We start from the raw sequence: 21,195 nt of genomic DNA, 5'->3' as shown, positions 1-21,195 counted from the left end.
ACACCCATTTATGATAAAAACGCTCCAGAAAGTGGGCATAGAGGGAACCTGCCTCAACATAATAAAGGCCATATATGACAAACCCACAGCAAACATCCTTCTCAATGGTGAAAAACTGAAAGCATTTCCTCTAAGATCAGGAACAAGACAAGCACGTCCACTCTCGCCACTATTATTCAACGTAGTTTTGGAAGTCCTAGCCACGGCAATCAGAGAAAAAAAGAAATAAAAGGAATACAAATTGGAAAAGAAGAAGTAAAACTGTCACTGTCTGCAGATGACATGATACTATACATAGAGAATCCTAAAGATGCCACCAGAAAACTACTAGAGCTAATCAATGAATCTGGTAAAGTTGCAGGATACAAAATTAATGCACAGAAATCTCTTGCTTTCCTATACACTAATGATGAAAAATCTGAAAGAGAAATTAAGGAAACACTCCCATTTACCATTGCAACCACAACAACAAAAAAATACCTAGGAATAAACCTACCTAGGGAGACAAAAGACCTATATGCAGAAAACTATAAGACACTGATGAAAGAAATTAACGATGATACCAACAGATGGAGAGATATACCATGTTCTTGGATTGGAAGAATCAATATTGTGAAAATGACTATACTACCCAAAGCAACCTACAGATTCAATGCAATCCCTATCAAATTACTAATGCATTTTTTACAGAACTGGAACAAAAAATCTTAAAATTTGTATGGAGACACAAAAGACCCCGAATAGCCCAAGCGGTCTTGAGGGAAAAAAACAGAGCTGGAGGAATCAGACTCCCTGACTTCAGACTATACTACAAAGCTACAGTAATCAAGACAATATGGTACTGGCACAAAAACAGAAACATAGGTCAATGGAACAAGATAGAAAGCCCAGAGATAAACCCACGCACCTATGGTCAACTCATCTATGACAAAGGAGGCAAGGATATACAATGGAGAAAAGACAGTCTCTTCAATAAGTGGTGCTGGGAAAACTGGACAGCTACATGTAAAAGAAGGAAATTAGAATACTCCCTAATGCCATACACAAAAATAAACTCAAAATGGATTCGAGACCTAAATGTAAGACCGGACACTATAAAACTCTTAGAGGAAAACATAGGAAGAACACTCTTTGACATAAATCACAGCAAGATTTTTTTTGATCCACCTCCTAGAGTAATGGAAATAAAAACAAAAATAAACAAATGGGACCTAATGAAACTTCAAAGCTGTTGCACAGCAAAGGAAAGCATAAACAAGATGAAAAGACAACCCTCAGAATGGGAGAAAATATTTGCAAATGAATCAACAAAGGATTAATCTCCAAAATATATAAACAGCTCATGCGGCTCAAAATTAAAGAAACAAACAACCCAATCCCAAAATGGGCAGAAGACCTAAATAGACATTTCTCCAAAGCAGACATACAGATGGCCAGGAAGCACATGAAAAGCTGCTGAACATCACTAATTATTAGAGAAATGCAAATCAGAACTACAATGAGGTATCACCTCACACCAGTTAGAATGGGCATCATCAGAACATCTACAAACAAGAAATGCTGGAGAGGGTGTGGAGAAAAGGGAACCCTCTTGCACTGTTGGTGGGAATATAAATTGATATAGCCACTATGGAGAACAGTATGGAGGTTCCTTAAAGAACTAAAACTAGAACTACCATATGACCCAGCAATCCCACAACTGGGCATATACCCTGAGAAAACCATAATTCAAAAAGACACATGCACCCGAATGTCCATTGCAGCACTATTTACAGTAGCCAGGTCATGGAAGCAACCTAAATGCCCATCGATAGACGAATGGACAAAGAAGATGTGGTACATATATACAATGGAATATTCCATAAAAAGGAATAAAAAGGAATATTCCATAAAAAGGAACGAAATTGAGTCATTTGTTGAGACGTGGATGCATGTAGAGACTGTCATACAGAGTGAAGTAAGTCAGAAAGAGAAAAACGAATATCGTATATTAACGCATGTACGTGGAACCTAGAAAAATGGTACAGATGAACCGGTTTGCAGGGCAGAAGCTGAGACACAGATGTAGAGAACAAACGTATGGACACCGAGGGGGGAAAGCCGCGGCGGGGGGGTGGGGATGGTGGTGTGATGAATTGGGCGATTGGGATTGACATGTATACACTGATGTGTATAAAATTGATGACTAATAAGAACCTGCTGTATAAAAAAATAAATAAAATTAAACTTAAAAATTAAAAAAAAGAAAAGAAAACAATCCTACTTACTACAACACCAGAAAGAATAAAACACTTAGAAATGAATTTAACAAAAGAAGTCCAAGACTTGCACACTGAAAAGCACAAAATATTTTTCAAGGAAATTAAAGAAGATCAAAGTAAATAGAACAATATGGACTGGAAGATTTAATATTGTTAAAATGGCAATAGCCCCAAATTGATATTACAGATTCAAAATAATCCCTATCAAAATCCCAGCGGGCATTTTTGCAGAAGTTGACAAGCTGATTCTAAAATTCACATGGAAAACAATCTTAAAAAAGAAGACTCAAATTCAACTCACCTTTCCCAATTTCAAACTTACCAAAAAGCTATAGTAATCAAGTCAGGGTGTTACTCACATTACGATAGTCATATAGGTCAATGGAGTACAACTTAAAGTTGAGAAATAAACCCATACCTTTATGGCCAATTGATTTTTGACAAGTGTGCCAAGACAGTCAAATCGGGGAAGGATAGTCTTTACCACTGATGTTGCTGGGACAATTGAATATCCACATTTTAAAGAATAAGGTTGGACCCTTACCTCACACTATACACAAAAATTAACTCAAAATGGATCAGATATCCAAATATAAGAACTTAATCTATAAAATTCTCGGAAGAAAACATAGGAATAAAGCCTCATGACTTTGACTTAGGCAGTTGGTTCTTAGATACCCCATCACAAGCAGAAAAGAGAAAACAGATATATTGGATTTCATCAAAATTAAAAACTTTTGTGCTGCAAATAATAACATCAAGAAAGTGAAAAGACATCCCATAGAATGGAAGAGACTATTTGCAAATCATATATCTAATAAGTGACATGAATATAGGATATATGAATAACTCTTATAATGCAATAATAAAAAGAGTAGTAACTCAATTAAAAATGGAAAAAGGATCTGAAAGAGACATTTCACTAAAGAAGATATACAAATGCCCAATAAGAACATGAAAAGATCCTCAAAGTCATTGGTCATGAGGGAAATGTAAATCAAAACCAAGAGATCCTACCTCACATCCACTAAGATGGCTATAATCAAAAAGACAGATTATAACAAGGGTTGTCAAGGATGTGGAGAAATTGGAATCTTCATACATTGCTGGTGGGAATGTAAAATTGTGCATCCCCTTGGGAAAAAAGCTTGCAAGTTCCTCAAAATGTTAAACATAAGCGTTACTATATAATCCAGCAATTCCACTTTCAGGTATATACCCAAGAGAAATGAAAACAAATGTATACACAAAACCCTGTCCACCAACGTTCAAAACAACATTATTCATAGTAGCCAAAAAGTGGAAACAACCCACATTTCTATTAGCTGATAAATGGACAAAGAAAATGAGGTCTATTGATACAATGGAATGTTATTCAGCCATTAAAAGGACTGAAGTACTGATACATGTTACAACATGAATGAACCTCAGAAGCACTGTGCTAAGAAAAAGAAGCTAGTCACAAAAGACCACATATTGTGTAATCCTATTTACATGACATGTCCAGAATAGGCAAATCTATAGGGACAGAAAGTAGATTAGTGGTTAACTAGAGTTGTGATGGGGGGGTGGTGGCCAGGGATGGGGAGGTGATAATGATGAGTGACTACTAATGGATATAAGTTTTCTTTTTAGGATGGAACAAATGTTCAAAAATTAGTTTATGGTGATGTTACACAACTCTGTAAATATACCAAATATCATTGAATTGTATACTTTAACTTGGTAAACTTTCAACAAAGCTGTTAAAATAAATTACATATATATATGTAATATATATATATATGTGTGTGTGTGTGTGTATAAAATTTATGTGGAGACATTTTTCTACTGTAGGGGAAAATCCAAAAGTTATAATGAAATTATAAAATGTGATTTCATAGAATAAAGCAAAATCAAGACACCAACAAAATATATGCATCATGCCCATAAAAATCCTCTATCCCTCCTATGCAAAGAATTCCTAAAAATTTATCAGAAAATGACAAACAGCCCAATATAAAATAGGGGAATATTATAAACAGGAAAGTCAAAGAAAAGAAAATGCAATGTTCAAAAATATAAGATGGGTAAACTCAGCTGTCTAAAAAATGCTAATTAAAACAATGAGATTTATCATTTTTATCCATCAGCTTGGCAAAAATTAAGAAGGGTAATAACTTATGAGACTAATGAGGATGTGGAGAAATTAATATGTTGTTTTCCAGATTGTTAATTGTTATAACTCTTTTGGAGTATCTAGCAAAATTTTAAACATTATAAATCATATATTTTGAAATCTTATGTAAAAAAAAAGCACTAAAAACTTATGGATATGTGTATATATATATATATGTACAGACAGACAGACACACACACACACACACACACACACACAGAGGAATGTTTGTTATAGTATTGCTTTTAAGTACAAAACCCTAGAACCAATCTGGATGGCCATCAGTTGAATACGATTTAGCTATCCATAATTGTTACGGTATACACATACTACAGAATATTATACATCTACCAAAAAGAATGAGTTAGGTCTATATGTATGAACTTGGAGTAATGTTCACGATATAATCTTTAGGGAAAGAGTCAGTTGCAGAATAGACTGTGCAGTGTGATTCTATCTTTGTTTTAAAAAAAAAAATGTATGTATGTTGTTTACTGCCTTTCTCCTCCCACAGGGATATGCTTTGATGAGGGAAAAGACTTTTGCCTATTTTGTTTATTTCAATATCATCTGTGCCTAGAACAGTGTCTGACACATAGTAGGTGCTCAACATTTTTTTAATTCAATGAATGAGTAATTGCTTGTCTATTTTTGTAGGAGCAAGGAGAAGAGGGCGGAAGGATCCTCTCTAGGCTATTAATTTCAGTTGCCTCTGGGGAAAAGAATTGCTGAGAAGTACTGGGAGAGAAGATCATTAACATTTTCTTTATACATCTTTGTTTTGTCTCACTTGTTAACAATAAACATATTCATTCTATAATATACAAAATATTAAAAAGATAATGTCAAAGGGAGGAAAGGGAGATAAGCTATGAATGCCATCACACAGAGACACATACTCAACTCAGTCATATACACTTCTGGGTAGAGAAGAGACAAAGAGGCAAGAGCAGACTGGGCTGTCTGGGGCAGAGAAGGCTGGAGGTTACAGGACTGGGTGGGTGCAGAGACTTTCTTTTCCTTATATTCAATTAGGGACTGTTTGTGGATGCTGATTGCTTTATCCATCTAAAGAGATGTATACACTGAAAATTGCTGCTCTTGGTTTCAAATATGAGCGCATTCACCACTTGGCTTCTGGAATTATTTCCATTTTGTTTATACCAATGAGTAACGAGTAAGCCATTTTCTTCACTCCCATGGCTGCTCTTAGTCACTCTGGACTGGTTCTACTTGGTCACTAGTACCAGAGCTCAAAAATCTCCTTAGAGTATACACACCTTTGGTAAAGAGGCCTCAAGCACGTTGCCCTAGTCATTTGGTACTGGAAAAATCGGGGGGGCGTACCAGAACTCACTCTGATGTAAGCTCCTCGATTGCTACCTTCTTCATAATAATTAGATGCAGAAAATACAGTAATAACCTGGTTAAAGAGAAAGAGTGTCAGGTTCACATAGAGTTAGTTCTCAAAAGGTCCTTCAATAAAGTCAGAAACAGCTCAATTCTTAAAAAGCAAAAATCAAAGTTCAAAATCCATACAAATCATCCAAGTCTGATGGGATTTCCTGTGATTCCATTGAAGAGAAACAAGGCTTTTAAATCACTGTCTCCAGGAGCACTAACTTCTAGCCACTCATCCCCACAGTGCATGGCCTTGCAATCTTGTGTACAGTTTCAGTTCTGTATCTTACAATCCTCCTTAATGCTCAGTTTTGTAAATTCTAATTTTCCAAGGGGGTAAAAGCCTTTATTTTCTTTCCTTGTGATATTTGACCATTCAAAATAAAACTTGTCTAGTATCACAGTCCTTTTCTTTTGTCTATAGCTGACTGATTTAGAGGGTTCAGGGCGCCCCACAAAACCAGTGCTCTAAGGTCAGAGAAATAGTGGCTAGATAAGGGACCATGACCACTCTGTCGGGAAGGAACCAGCCTTGGGGGCGTGGCGGAGGATGGGGAGCCTTGGGAGGGTAATACTTGTCAGTGACAGGAAAGCTGGTTTAGGCCCAGTCCTGCCCTAATGAGCAGGTCACTTCAGACAAACCACTGCTATTTTCTCCCCGTTTTCTTATTACAAATAAACCCTAAATAATACTTGCCTTACCATCTCGCAATGTCAGTATGAGCCTCCAATGAACTAAAAGAGTTGGGAAAAGTGAAAGTGTTGAGCTAGAAGGAAAGGCCATGCAATTTGGTATTCCTTTTTAATTATTGCTGTTCACTACGAGAAAAGGGGGCAGCCCAGGACAACCTGGGACCAGAAACCAGCTCCTCAGGCCTCGCCTCTCTAGCCTATCAGACACCACCGAGAAGCACAACGCATTCCATTTTAGTGGCCGCAGCGAAACTGCCCACAGCCAGGGACTTGCTAGAGCTCACCTACTCAGTGAATAGAAGAGAAGTATGTTTTGTGGTTCTGCTCTGCACAGGGAAAGTGCAAAAGGTGAAAGAGAGCAAACTGGATTCACTGCTGCCTTTCTGTGCTCAGTGAGGATAAGTACATTCTTAACCCCACTACTGGAGATTTGCCTTGTGATTAGCACAGAACAAAGCCTTTCTGTGTGTGTACTTAGTGCCATGTGTCAGAGTTTCTATCTCTGGGATTAGGGAAGATCGGAGAAATAAACCAAATATCTCTTAGGGTGAGGGACAGTGAGGCCCCTTGAAACAACCTCTGTGAACCCAACAGTCTCCTGTTTCTGTCTACCAAAGCATGGAGTTCTGTTTTGGGCCTAGGGAAGACATTTTCCCATGGGCTTTGAGGTCAGACACATCCTGTGAAGAAAGACTAGGCTTGGGGGAAGGATGTCTGTGATGATGTCACCAACACTGTTAGCTTACCTTCCCATCATGGCAAATTTCATACCCTTCGGGCTTACATTCATGAGACCTAATGAGCATCTTCAACTGGTATTTATTAAGAATCCTGGAGGTAATGTCTGGTCCAAAATAGCAGCCCCCTCCTCGACTTGTATTTGGGTAACAGCCTCTTTTGCCTCTGGGATCACTCCACAGAATGTCGATAACCTTGGAACAACAAATCAGATTAGGCTGCCACTTCGAAGTGAGAGTTTATCTTTCTAGATTCCAACTTCTTTTCCAGAAATATTATCCCAAGTTATCCCAAAGTCTCACTATTTTTCATTCCTCCTTCAAAACTGTTTCACACTCATCTCCTCCATGAATCTTTTCCAGAATAATTTGAATGCCCACAGCCACCACAAGCCCTTTCTACCCATCCCCAATAACCAATGTAGCAATACTTAGTAACCATGAAGGATCAGCCTTTGGGCTTTTTCTTTTTCTTTTTTTTTTAAATTCCATCGCAATTGCTTCACAATTGCTTAACCTACAGGGTCTTTTCTCTTAAAAAGAACTTCACTGCCATGTTCAAAGGAGAAAGTAGCTCCCCACAGTGAACATACAGGCACTTGGTGTTTTTAATATGTTCAAAGAGATAAGGTAAGTCTCCCAGCTATGGTTTTGGCCCTGGTTTTTTTCCTGTTGAGTACATAGCATGATAAAGCCTTTTCCCCATCACAAATATAGGCAACTGTTCATCCAAGAATATCTTGTAAAGCATCTCCTTCACTTTTTGCCCCCCTTGATAAGCACATTCTCAGCTTCAGCAGTACATTTAGCCATTGACTGGTTTTCCACAAGTATGTTATTAGCATAACATTTCCTTGTGGGGATGAAAGAGGCAAGTGCAGGCTGCATGATGCTCAGGACTGAAGACCCAAGTTTCTAAGAATTTTTTCATAAAAAATTGGGGGCTCCCTGTTTGTAGCTCCGATCTACATATAATGTTTCTTTATTCAAACATCTCCTATGGGAGCTTCAGCAGTAGTGTGAAAAACTAGCTTTGTAGCTAAAGCTATGCAACCTTGAGAAAAGTCTTTGGGTCTTACTTTCTTTAAAATCAGAGGTTTGGGCCAGATGACTTGTGAAGTATCTCAAAGTTCTAACAGACTTTATTTTCTAATTTTTCATAGTCTAATAGACTGTATTTTCCACATGTTTCTTTGAAGGGCATGAAGAAGCATGTATTTTAAGTTGTTCAGTTATTCTAGTGGGTCCAAATCAGATCTTAAAAAGACCAGAAATGGTTGTCCCACTAAACCTGACTGTACACCCATTTATAGGTCTGGTATTGAAGGGGAGCTAGAAATAAGTGAGGGGAAAGACAGTGAGGTGGAGAGAACAGAACTGGTAGGAGAACTTCTCTGGAATGCTAAGCACCTCATCAGAACTGGAGAAACTGTGCACCAGGCACATTCCGGACACTTGCAGATGATTGATTTTTTGATGATTGACTGAAGTGAGAATTAAAACCACCTAAGAAGATTCAGATCAGGATTCTCCTTTCTCCCCCACTGAATTCCAACACTGGCACAACCCTACCCTACAAATAAATATAATAGAACCCATTTACTTTGCTGGTGATTATGATGAAAATAACACTTGCATTTGAAACTGAGCCATATCTGAATCTTACACCATGAATTCATGTCTGGGAGACATGATCTGACCTTTAGTATAATGAAGGAGAAAACATGGAACACAAGGAAGCGTGTTTTATAAGGAGGGGATTAACTTTTAAATTCCTACATGAGATGCAAGTCATTTACAGCCAAAATTACCCCAGGAAAACCTTCTAAATTACTCTTAAAGCACAGTATACATGATTTTGTATATAAAACCCTATACAGACATATGGATGTGTGAATATTTTATGTATGTGATAATGTAGAACATATGATAAATTATATGAAACTAAAATTTTACACTTTTTTCTCCTTTTTGCCATATGTATATACTTGAAATTTACATAAATTAAATGTACATATGATGGGACCCTGTTAAACTAGAATAAGCACTGGCCATGGAGTTAGCTCTTCAAGTGTCACCTATGTCAACATGGAACCTATTCGGGCCTTAGCTGACTCCTCAATGAAATGAGGAAGATATAGCTAACATTCATTTTTCTTTGGTTCAAGGTCATAAGGGGTATCAATTTTATAGAAGTGAGCTTCTTCAGAACCATCCATTCAATGAGTTCTGCATTTCTTTTCTCTGTCCAGAATTCATTCATTCATAAACTTTATAGAGACTGTGACCACAATATAGATTTAATTCTGAGGCTCACAAACAAAAAATGCTATAAAAGTCACTTTGTTGGTGAAACAAATTCCTCAGCAGAGACAATCTCTTTCCTCTCAACAACATCCTCTCCACTGAAATGCAAGGGCCTTTGGGAGTGCATGAAAGAATAAGTATTTACAACATTCCTTCCTGAAAATTTTCAAACCAAAGATTGGAAAGGTTTTTATTGAATGACAACTTTTGTATGACCTGGTCAACAAAAATCTGTTTGTGTCTCAGCCTTTACACCTCCTAAATCCGAAATAAATCCTGCAAGTGTCCCATGCTTGCCTACAGTTTTAAGTAATCCAGTTTTCAAAAGTATGCTTCTGGGGAGAGATAATAGCTCTGAAAGATGTATCTAAACGCTTCTCTTCTAAGACACTAATACTGTAGATTCACTTTTGTATTTTCCCTTAGTTATGTGTCCTCCTTCCAGCTTTTGAACATGTCGTCTTAAAAGCTGTGCTCAGCCCAAACCTTCCAGCCGGGTACCCAGATGGCTTTAGATGCCTACTCCTTGCCTACCCATCGCCTCATTGGATGAGGGGAGACTAGAGTAGTTCATTACTTTCTTGAGATCTCCTATCACTCTTAAGTCATCTTTCCCTTCAGAAAAAGAGCATGGGCATTAAAGTCAGACCTGGGATCAAATCCTGCTCTATCATTCAGTGACTAGCCAAGTGACGACAAAAAAGCCATTTCACTCTTGGGAGCCTTCTCAATGAAGCTGACTACCCTATTTAAAATTGCAACTCTGTCCCCTACCTCCAGTTCTCTGTTTCCCCTAACCTTGCTCTAGTTTTAATTTTTTCCATAGAACTTCTCACTTAACATAGTTACTTGTTATTGTTATATAATTATATATGTAATATTATATAAATAATATAACTTCATATATACATATTACTTAGCTCCTCCCCCTAAAACATAAACTCCATGAGGGAATAGATCTTAGGTCACTTTCTCAAAAGCTTAGAACAGTGCCTGACACATAGCAGGTACTCAATAAATTTTACTTGTTAAGTGGATTAAGAGAAGGGAGTCACTCAGGACATAAATAATTAAAATTATTTTTTAAACCTTTCTGGCCTCTTTGTTGTTTCAAGTCTGTCCTGAAGGAAGAGGTCACGCTTGTCTCTATACGATGACTCAGCTATGAATACATACATCCCCCACATCTCAGGGAATATAAGATAAAATTTGAATTACAGCGCTCTGCCAAGAATCATGCACTTCCATGAGTATGGAACAAATAGCCTACGATCTTTACTGCAACACAGCTCACAGATATTAAGAAATAAAGTAATTGTGAAATCTGTTTTTATCTGGAAATTTCAACTCTAGGTAACTAAAGTGTGCATGTCCATGATGTACCAGGATATGAGGAAAGAGAATTAAAGGTACAACTGAAATTATTAAAATATCGGGAATGAGATTCTGGTCAATTTTACCCTGCGCCAGCTCCAGTCATGTACACTGAGTCTGTAAGATGCCTCATCTACATTGTTGGGGTGAGGGGAGGTTCTATTACAGCATAATGACCACCAGTTTCCTCCCTCCCACTTCTTAAGGCTCTATCTCTCTACAATTCTAACTCATCCAAGCTTCCAGACTCCCTGATTTTCTTCTTGTGCAACTCCAATCTTTTTGACATCATCCTTTTTATTCACTATAACCTTTGGTCTTTGGAATTTGGATATCAAAATTTAAGGAGGCATCTTTTCCTACTTGCTATAGGATGCCTCTCATACTTCTTTGATTTTTAAATACTTTGAATGCACAAGCCAGTGATGAATTCTATTTCTCTCTTATTACCTCTTCCTCTCCCTCTCTATCCTCCCGCCTCTCTTTCTCCTCATTGATTAGAGATTATTTTACATCAGAAATCACATTTTAGGGACTTCTCTGGCAGTCCAGTAGTTAAGACTCCACGCTTCCAATGTAGGGGGCGCGGGTTCAATCCCTGATCAGGGAACTAAGATCTCATATGCCGCGTGGCACAGCCAAAAAAGAAAAAAAAAAAAAAGAAAAGAAATCACATTAGTTCAACATTTTCAGCAATCAAGGTATAAGGGTACAGAATCAAGAAATGAAGGCTTCTTGGGGGTAAGCAATTAGAAAAAGGCTAGTGGTTTCATAATACTAGTAGCAAGAGTAGTTCAGCTAGAAGTTTAATTGATAGAATCAGGGAAAGGAATAGATGAGAAAGAACCTTCTTAAGGCCAGAATAAGCCTTGAAGATTGTCAACACCCTCCCCCTGCAAAGGAGTCCAACTTTAATGGGATCAGATTGTGAAGCTATTTGTGAGCCCCAGGGCATTATTAAAAACAATAGCGCAATCAGCTAGCAATTAGTGAAGGCTAATAGCTGTGTCTGATACAAAAAGAGGCAGATGAGCCAAAGCTTAAAGGGGAAATCAGGGAAAGAGATAGTTGAAGAAAGCCTAGCTAAAGCTACAACCATCCCTGGTAGGGAAACTGTGTGCATGCCCAAGGCAGCACTCTGTGAGGCATGACATCAGAAGCTACACCCTGAGAAGGAATAGATTTCACCAAACTAGTCCAGAGAAGCCACTAAACAAATAAATGAGCAAGAAAGCAAATAATAACAAGCCCCAGAGGAGCATGGAAATAATTAGAGTTACTATATTACCTAAAATATCCAGTTTTCAACAAAAAATTACAAGACATGCAAAAAAAAAAACAAACCACACACACATACAGGGGAAAATAAGCAGACAATTGAAATTGCCTTTGAGGGGATTAGAAGTTGACTTAGCAGACAAGGATTTCAAACCAATTATTATAAATATTATATTAAAACACAGCTATATATATATAACACTTCACTGAATGAGATCAGAATACATTTTCTTCTCAAGAGCACATGGAGCATTTTCCAAGATAGACCATACGCTAGAGCATTAAAAAAAAAAGCCTCAATAAGTTTTAAAAGGATTTAAATCATGCTAAGTATGGTCTCCAACCACAATTGAATTCAAGCAGAAATAATTAAGAGAAGGAAATATGGGAAATGCACAAATATACAGAAATTAAACAACATATTCCTAAAAAACATATAGGTTAAAGAAGAAATCACAAGAGAAATTAGAAAATACTTTGAGATGATTGAAAACTAAAGCACAACACAGCAAAACTTACAAGATGGAGCTAAAGCAGTACTTAAGGGAAACTTACAGCTTCATTAGCAAAGGAAAAAGAGTTCAAATCAATGACACTACCTCTCACCTTAGGAAACTAGAAAAAGAAGAGCAAAATAAATCTAAATCAGAAGGAAGGAAATAATAAAGATTAGAGCAGAAATAAGTGAAGGAGAGAATAAAAAACAATAGAGAAAAGTCAATAAAACCATAAGTTGATTCTTTGAAAAGACCAATAAAATTGACAAACCTTAGCAAGACCCACCAAGAAAAAAAGAGACTCAAATTACTAAAATCAGAAATGAAAGAGGAGACATCACTACCAACCTTGCAGAAATTAAAAAAAAATTTTTTTAATATATATATATTTCACATATATGCATATACTACAAACAACTTTAGGCCAACAAATTAGATAAATTAGATGAAATGGACAAATTTCAAGGAAGACACAAGCTATCAAGGATACCAAGATACAAACTACTCAAGAAGAAGTAGAAAATCTGAATAGAACTATAGCAAGAAAGAAGACTGAATTAGTAATTTTTAAATTGCCTACAAAGAAAAAAGCCTCGAAAAGTATCAAAGTGAAACCAGAAACATACAAAATGGATTATACACCATGACCAAGTGGGATTTATCCCAGAAATGTAAGGTTGGTTTAATATCGGAAATCAACCAATGTAATACACCACATTAGTAGAATAAAGGACAAACAATACATGATCATCCTAATAGATACCGAAAAGCACTGACAAAGTCGAACACTCTTTCATGGTAAAAACACTCAAGAAAGTAGGCACAGAAGAGGAATTCCTCAATCTGATGAAGGGCAGCTAATATACAAACAAACAGCTAATATACTTAATGGGAAAGACTGAATGCTTCCCCCTAATATTAGGAATTAGACAATGATGTCTACTCTCACCACTTCTATTTTTCAACACTGTACTAGAGGTTCTAGACAGGGCAATGAAGCAAGAAAAAGAAATAAAAGGCTGCCTGATTGGAAAGGAAGAAGCAAAACTATCTTTATTCACAGATAACATGCTCTTGTTTATACAAAGTCCCAAGGAATCCACTAAAAACCATTAGAATGAACAAACAAGTTTATCAAGGTTCACAACATGAGTATTGTGAACAGTATACAAAAAGTCTACAGTATACAAAAGTCAATATATACCAGAAATGAACAATCCAAAATGCAATTAAGAAAACAATTCTATTTATAATAGCATCAAAAATATTTGGGAATAAACTAGGAATAACTTTAACAAGTGCCTCACTGTACAGTGATTACAAAACACTGCTGAAATTAAAGATCTAAACAAATGGAAAGACATCCCACCTTCATGAAATTAAAGATATAATATTGTTAAGATTGCAATAGTAACTAAATCGATCCACGGATTCAAGGCAATCCCTACCAAAATCCCAGCTCTTTTTTGGTAGAAATTGACAAGCTGATTCTAAAGTTCATATGGAAATTCAAGGGACCCAGAATAATCAAAATAATCTTGAAAAAGAAGAATAAAGGTGGAGAACTCACACTTCCTAGTTTCAAAACTTTCTACAAAGCTATAGTAATCAAAACTGTGTAGTACTGATAAAAGGACAGACATATAGACCATGGAATAGAATTAAGAGTCTAGAAACAAACTTTCATATTTACGGTCAACTGATTTTTCGTAAGGGTGTCAAGAAAATTCAAGGAGAGGAAGTCTTTTTAACAAATGGTGCTGCGATAATTGGATATCCACATGCAATAAAATCAATTTGCACACCTACCTCACACCATACATAAAAATTAACTCAAAATGGATCAGACACCTAGACATAAGAACTAAAACTATAAAACTCTCAGAGGAAAACATAGAAATAAATCTTTATGATTTGGGGTTAGGCGATGGCTTCTTAGATACAACACCAAAAGCACAAAGCAAAAGCACTTCTTTTACTGTGACTGAGTAAAAGGAGCCAGAGACAAAAGATCACATACTGTATGAGTCCATTTCTATAATATGTCCAGAATAGAGAAATCTATTAAGACCAAAAGGAGATTAGTGGTGGGACTTCCCTGGTGGCGCAGTGGATAGGACTCCGCGCTCCCAGTGCAGGGGGCCCGGGTTTGGTCCCTGGTCAGGGGACTAGATCCCACATGCATGTCACAACTAAGAGTCCGCATGCCACACCTAAGAAGACTGCCGGCTGCAACTAAGGGGCCCATGTGCCACAACTAAGGAGCCCACGTGCCACAACTAAGGAGCCCACCTGCTGCAACTAAGACCCAGTATGACCAAATAAATAAATAATTTTTTTTTTTTTTTAAAAAGGAGATTAGTGGTGGTCTAAGTGTGCAGGGATGGTGGTCGGGGGTGGGGAGAGCATGGGAAGTGACTGGTAATAGGTATGTGAAGTACCTTTTTCAGGTATGAAAATGTTCTAAAATTAGATTGTGGGGATAGTTGTACAACACCGTGAATATAACAAACCCAATGAATTATATACTTTAAATACCATTTAAATATGGTATTTGAATGATATTTCAATTAAGCTATTAAAAATATAGTAATGAATTTAGAGAGAAGGATATGATCTGCTTAGAAAGGTAAGTCACTTTTTATATATTATTAGAACAACATCATCTATGCTGCATCTTCACTGCCACTTTAGTGAACAGTTTGATTACTTACCTGTTCCCATTCATGCTTTGTTAATTGTTCAGAAAGGGATCCATTTGTTCTGATTCCCCGAGCTGTAATGGTTGTACCCACTTTATTTTTCTTCTCAGTAGCACGGTCTCCATCTATTGGAATTGGTGGCATCAGCACAGATTTCAACTACAAAACAAACTTATGCTTTAGCCAAACCCTATGCTCAGGGTGTTGCATGTAGAAACTTCAGCACTAGTTGCTATTCTGTCTATATTGTTGTGCCTCGACCCAATGGAAAACACATGGTCCCCTTTTCCATCTCACCTACCTCCTTCATCTTATTGATCCACTGAGCTCTAAAAGTGGGGCTGTTAAGTTCTGTTTGTACATTTTTCAGAAAGAGATACTGTTCTAAGGGAAAGTTTCCCATTAGAGTTTCTAAAAGACCCCAGAGGCACAGATGTCAGTAGAGACATGTTCTGTGGTGTCCTGACAGGAAAAAGAAGATGCTAAGGGAAAACTAGTCTCCCTCTGAGCCTTTATCTATACATGGGGCTAAGAGAGAGAACTAACAGGCCTAGAGTTCAGAAACACCTCTTAAGAGGATGGTTGCTTTTCCTTTTGTTTGTGCTTTCCAGGAGAAATGAGAGAAAGTACATCTGTGCCCAGGAAAGTGCACAGAGGGGACATAAGTTGAAAACTTCGGAAGCCCTTCGACTTAAATGCACTGGGTTCTCAGTCTGACCTGCCAGCAATTGATTACATTCTCTAATCCTAGTAACAAAGGCAATGTATTTCTTTGGAAATAAAATATCTCTCTGATAGTACATCAATTACTATAATCCCTTCTACATTCCCTTACATAACTTGAGACTGTAATTTTATACTTGTTTCTTTGTAGTACCATAGCTTTATACAAAACAATTTGAAATAATACTTCTATTACATTGGTGACCTTAGTTCAGTGATGGACAATTCTCTGTGGTAGGCACTTAAGTTTCTTCTATAAACTAGGGTGTATGTAAAAGCTTACCTTTGTTTTTCAAAAATAAAATTGAACCTTATTCTGAGGTCCTGTCTCATTGAGATGGTTGGAGTTCAATTTCAGCTATTATTAGTGAGTTCACAGCCTACCCTCCCTGTCTCCCCACCAGCAAATGTCGCCAGGTCTTAGGCAGAGCAGAATATTCTGGGAGGACACTCTGGACGTGGCTCCACACAAGTCACTTCTGATAAGGTCATCAGGCAGGGCAAAGCCACATGGTCTCTCAAGTACATGTGGCTCCACCGTTTTCAAGGCCACTTGGGATCAGGATACTTTGTCCAGCCCCTGCTAAGGTACCACATCATCATTTTCTCCTGGGGGTCCTACTAGCCATCCCTTCCCACAACCCCTGCCAGGGAGTTTGAAAAATACTAAACCAGAGTCTTAGTGTTATAGAGTCTTCCTTCTCTGTCCCTCTGTATTCACCCTCCTCCCCAACCTGCCTACCTTACAAAATACCTTTAATGAACCTAGAATGGAGGTTGTCATCAGGTTCCCCCAACCCTACCCCTCTCCTATTAACAATTATACCGCAACAGCAGGTATCAACCAGGAAGCATGGTCACCCCTACACTTGGAGGGTCCTAACAGATGGGTAAGTGGGGGTTATAAAACTGAACTTGAAAACCTGTTTTTGTATCTCATCTGGTAGAGTTCCAAAGGCTTGAACCTACTACTTTCATTACAGTTCAATTACATTTCACACAACAAGCACGTGCTACCAGTTCAACTTCACTCTAGGCAGGGTAGACAAAAAATACACAAGTCAAATTTCTACCTTTAAAGCCAGTCTTTTCAGTAGGTGGAACAATGATCCCCAAAGGGGGTGAAATTTGAGGTATCCTGGTAAAATTCCTGGCCCCAAAATTTCTCCCCAGGGTCTGTCTTGGTGACTGAAATTCAAACCTTAGTTTTAAGTGTCAGGAAAAAGAGGAGAGAGTTGCAGAAGAGAGTTATGTTCAAAGCTTACTCTATGCCATTTTCTTCATCTAGGTAATTATATTTAATCCTCCCAACAATTCAATACAGTAGGTATTTTTAGCTTCAATGTATACATGTGGAAACTGAGGCTTAGAAATCGTTGGCAGCTTGCCCAGTCACCCAGCCAGGAAGTGGCAGAAGCAGGATGTAATGGATGTAATGCTAGCTACATCTGTCTGATATCAGAGCTCCATGGTGTTGCCTAGGTTAACGTGGCTCTCAATTTAGGGTCTCCACAGAGAAAGTTATGGGCATTCCAGACACATGCTCTTAATATCTCAAATAGCCCTAGAGAGGCCAGGCTTCTCAGGCTAACCTCAGGAAAGGAAAAGTTTTCAATCTGATCAATTGGTACTGGCTGCCATGGCTGATTAGCGCTGTTGTCACAGGGCAAGTGGTGGTGGAGTGTCGCATTCCTGCCACGTGCTGGTCAATATCTGACTGACAAAAACATCATGTTCCCTTGCTCCTGGCTAGAATCATATCCACTCATTATGTTAACAGTGACTACCCCATGTTGACTGAAACGTCTTATTGGCTTATTTGCTGATATTATAAGGAAGGTGCCTTAAACTAGGTGCCTTAAAATTTACTGCAACTGGGATACTTTTGAGAGTAAAGGGATGTGCTATTAATAACTACACCAAGACAACAGGTGTAAACCAGGAAGTATGGTCATCACTGGGTGAGGCTGGGGACTGGGGTATGTAAAATCACCACAGAATCAGGAAAGGGGTTGTAAAAAGATTTTTATCCAGTTTTATCTTATACTTGCCCTACTTTGGTCTTAAATCTCTTAGGAGATATTCAACAAACATTAATTAATACTTAACTACATCTTGGTGCTGGGGCTGTATCAGTGAACTAGAGAAGCAGGGGAGGATGGTAAACAAACAGTACCACAACTGCTTATTTAATTTTGGTAACTGTTATGAAGGATATGTACAAGGGGCTTGAAAGCATACAGAAGGGGACCTGATCTAGTGTGGAGGTCATGGATGGCTTTCCAGAGGAGGGGTGTATATTTAAGCTGAAATTAAAAGGATGAGAAGGAGTTAGCAACAATATTATCATTCATATGTGTATAAAGGTATAAGGGCTCTAAAAACTCAACGTGGGACTTCCCTGGTGGTCCAGTGGTTAAGAATCCATCTTGCAATGCAGGCACCGCCAGTTCGATCCCTGGTTGGGGAACTAAGATCCCACGTGCCATGGGGCAACTAAGCTCGCACACCACAACTACAGAGCCCACGTGCTGCAACTACAGAGCCCACGCACTCCGGAGCCCGCACGCCACAACTAAGACCCGACGCGGCCAGAAATAAATAAATAAATATTAAAAACAAGGACAAAAAAAACTCAAGGTGAACAGGAATCACATTTCTGTCCATATCAAATTAAATTCTGGCTCTAGACCCCACTTGCTTAGATTGGTTGGAAGTCGATTATCAGTCCTGAGGAGTAAGGGTTTAGGTTTCTCACTAGGACCGTACAAGATCACCTGGCTCCAGAGTTGCCACTGGTCCTCATGCCCACCTGGCACCCTGTCTACCCCCTAGTCTGCGAGTGTTGGCTGGGCTCTGGTACAGGCGGAAGACGATTGCAGTCACTCTGCAAGGCCCAGCCAAAGACGCTGTTCACTACGGCTGGAAGCTTCACAGGCCCCCCACACCCACTACCCTCAGAGTGTCAATACATATTCCTGCTCTGCTTCTGCTGTATTGAATACGATTGCTTAAGTTGAAATATTAAAATATTCCCCCCCAGATTACCCTGAGCCATTTGGAATATATAAGGGAAATCCCACCAATTCAGAAATAAATTGCTGTATGATTCCATTTCTGTGAGGCACCTAGAGCAGTCAAATTCATAGAGACAGAACGTAGAATGGTGGTTGCCAAGGGCTGGGGAAGGTAGAATGGGGAGTCAAGTGTTTAATGGGTAGAGTTTCAGTCTGGGAAGATGAAAAGTTTTAGAAATGGATGGTGATGTCAGTAGTGATGGTTGCAGGACAATGTGAAAGTACTTAATGTCACTGAACTATACACTTCAAAATGGTTAAAGTGGTAAATTTTATGTTGTGTATATTTTACCACAACTTTAATTAAGTAGAAATTTTAACTTTTCAAAAATCAGGATTTTTCACTTTTAGAAACTATACGAAATGCCGATATTTCCTCATTTTTCCACTTTCACCATGAATTTTTAACAATGCATTTTCCATATATAGAAGTTATCCATTTAGTTCCTTATCATGCAATCATAGATTTTCTTAAAATTTGTACTAATCTTTTCAGAGTTACAGCAACCACTAAAACACGAATCAATACAAAATAATAAATGAAGGGAGGTACGTATCCCTTTATAAATCTCTGAGAAAACATTCATGCAAACACTGCTTCTTACTTTGTTTCTTTCTATACGGTGGAGTAAATTCAAGTCTGTGGACTCTGATATCCCTCCGTGTACGACCAGGATTTCATTGTCAATGATTGTACCAATTGGGAGCCAGGTATAGATGTCTTCCAAGATTTGTAAGATTTTTTTCCCATGTAGCTGTAAGTAAGAGCTTGAATAAGTTTGTTTTTCTGATAGGTTCAAGTTTATTGAATAGTCCCAACATATGGACAAAAAAACCCACAGTTTTCATGCCACCCAAAGAAGGTCAGGATGGAGTCACTAACCAACAAGCATGCCTTAATCATGTCTTTTTAGTCTGTATTTTTGATACTTTGACATTTTGGTGCCTTGCTGACCCTTGAGAAGAGACTGCCCCTCCCAGGGCTAGTTAATTCCTAGAGGTAGTAAAGGACTTGCCTTTTGTATGTAAATGAGGCTACCTTTCATATGCAAACCAACCTATCCAGAGCCTATCCTCCCAACTAGTCCTTTATGGAATTCTGACACCCAGGGTCACTATTCTCAGCTCCAGTCACCCCAGGGCCAGATACCAGACAACCTTGGACAAGCCCTAAGCCCCAGAGCCTGCTAAAACTATTCAAACTAGCCAATCCTAAACCTGTTTACAATGCCTCACCCATTTCTTCCCAAGGAAACCACAATAAAGGCTCTTGTCCATGTCAAGGAAACCACAATAAAGGCTCCTGTCCATGTTTGCCCGCATTCCCTCTGCCTCTGACTGACCCCCGGAGTGCTTCCCCATGTGGCCGCCCGGTGTGGTGTGCCATGCCTCCAGTTTCTAAGGAACTGTGAGTAAAAACCTTTTCCTTCATGACAGTCATTTCCATGTCTGCATGTTTTACCATACCTGAGTAAAACAAATCCCAGGTACCTTTAAAACAATGGAATATGTTTGTATCTATGCTAAAACTTACACAGAAGTCACAATGAAAAAGCTTGTGTCTAGAAAGAAAAACAGGTCTTCACTATGGCCAGGGCTTCCTTTTGTGCTTTTATTTTATTGGCATGAATTCTGACTAGTTCTCCCATCACCCTTCTTGAAGCTTTTTTTTTTTTAACTTCTATGTATAAACAGCAAAGAAAATGCAAAAAAAAAAAGAGCCTTACCTTATATTTAGTCAAAACTTCTTTTGTGAAGCCATACCTGAAAAAAAACAATGGGATTTCAACTCTTTCATTGAATGTTGAGAACTCCTACTTACATGAGTCAAGTCATGCAAAAAAGGGAGCCCTTGACATCTCACTACCACAAGTATCAAGAATTCAAGAAACTAGACTTTATTTGGAACTATTACTTATCCAAGACTTTGCTAGGCACGATGGGAAAGAACAAAAGCAGCCCATGACATTGTCCCTATCCTCAAGGA

At 38.2% G+C, this 21,195-nt stretch overlaps 1 protein-coding gene across 7 annotated transcripts in view; it reads right to left on the bottom strand.

Annotated features, from left to right (window-relative positions):
• PPEF1 (protein phosphatase with EF-hand domain 1) overlaps positions 1 to 21,195 on the bottom strand; it is a 148,235-nt gene that overhangs the window by 16,785 nt on the left and 110,255 nt on the right. For 6 of the 7 annotated variants that reach the window (XM_082375676.1, XM_082375680.1, XM_082375677.1 and 3 more), the window contains 5 exons: positions 20,936 to 20,972; positions 19,814 to 19,963; positions 15,421 to 15,567; positions 7,260 to 7,445; positions 5,700 to 5,842 (listed from right to left, as the gene is read on the bottom strand). In XM_082375676.1, coding sequence (XP_082231802.1) covers positions 5,700 to 5,842; positions 7,260 to 7,445; positions 15,421 to 15,567; positions 19,814 to 19,963; positions 20,936 to 20,972 — 663 coding nt within the window. The remainder of the gene's footprint in view (positions 1 to 5,699; positions 5,843 to 7,259; positions 7,446 to 15,420; positions 15,568 to 19,813; positions 19,964 to 20,935; positions 20,973 to 21,195) is intronic. The other variant, XM_082375679.1, reaches the window with a different exon arrangement.

This window comes from Balaenoptera borealis, assembly GCF_965194805.1.
Source record: "Balaenoptera borealis genome assembly, chromosome: X".
Lineage (NCBI taxonomy): Eukaryota > Metazoa > Chordata > Mammalia > Artiodactyla > Balaenopteridae > Balaenoptera > Balaenoptera borealis.
This window is presented reverse-complemented; position numbering and strand designations above follow the sequence as displayed.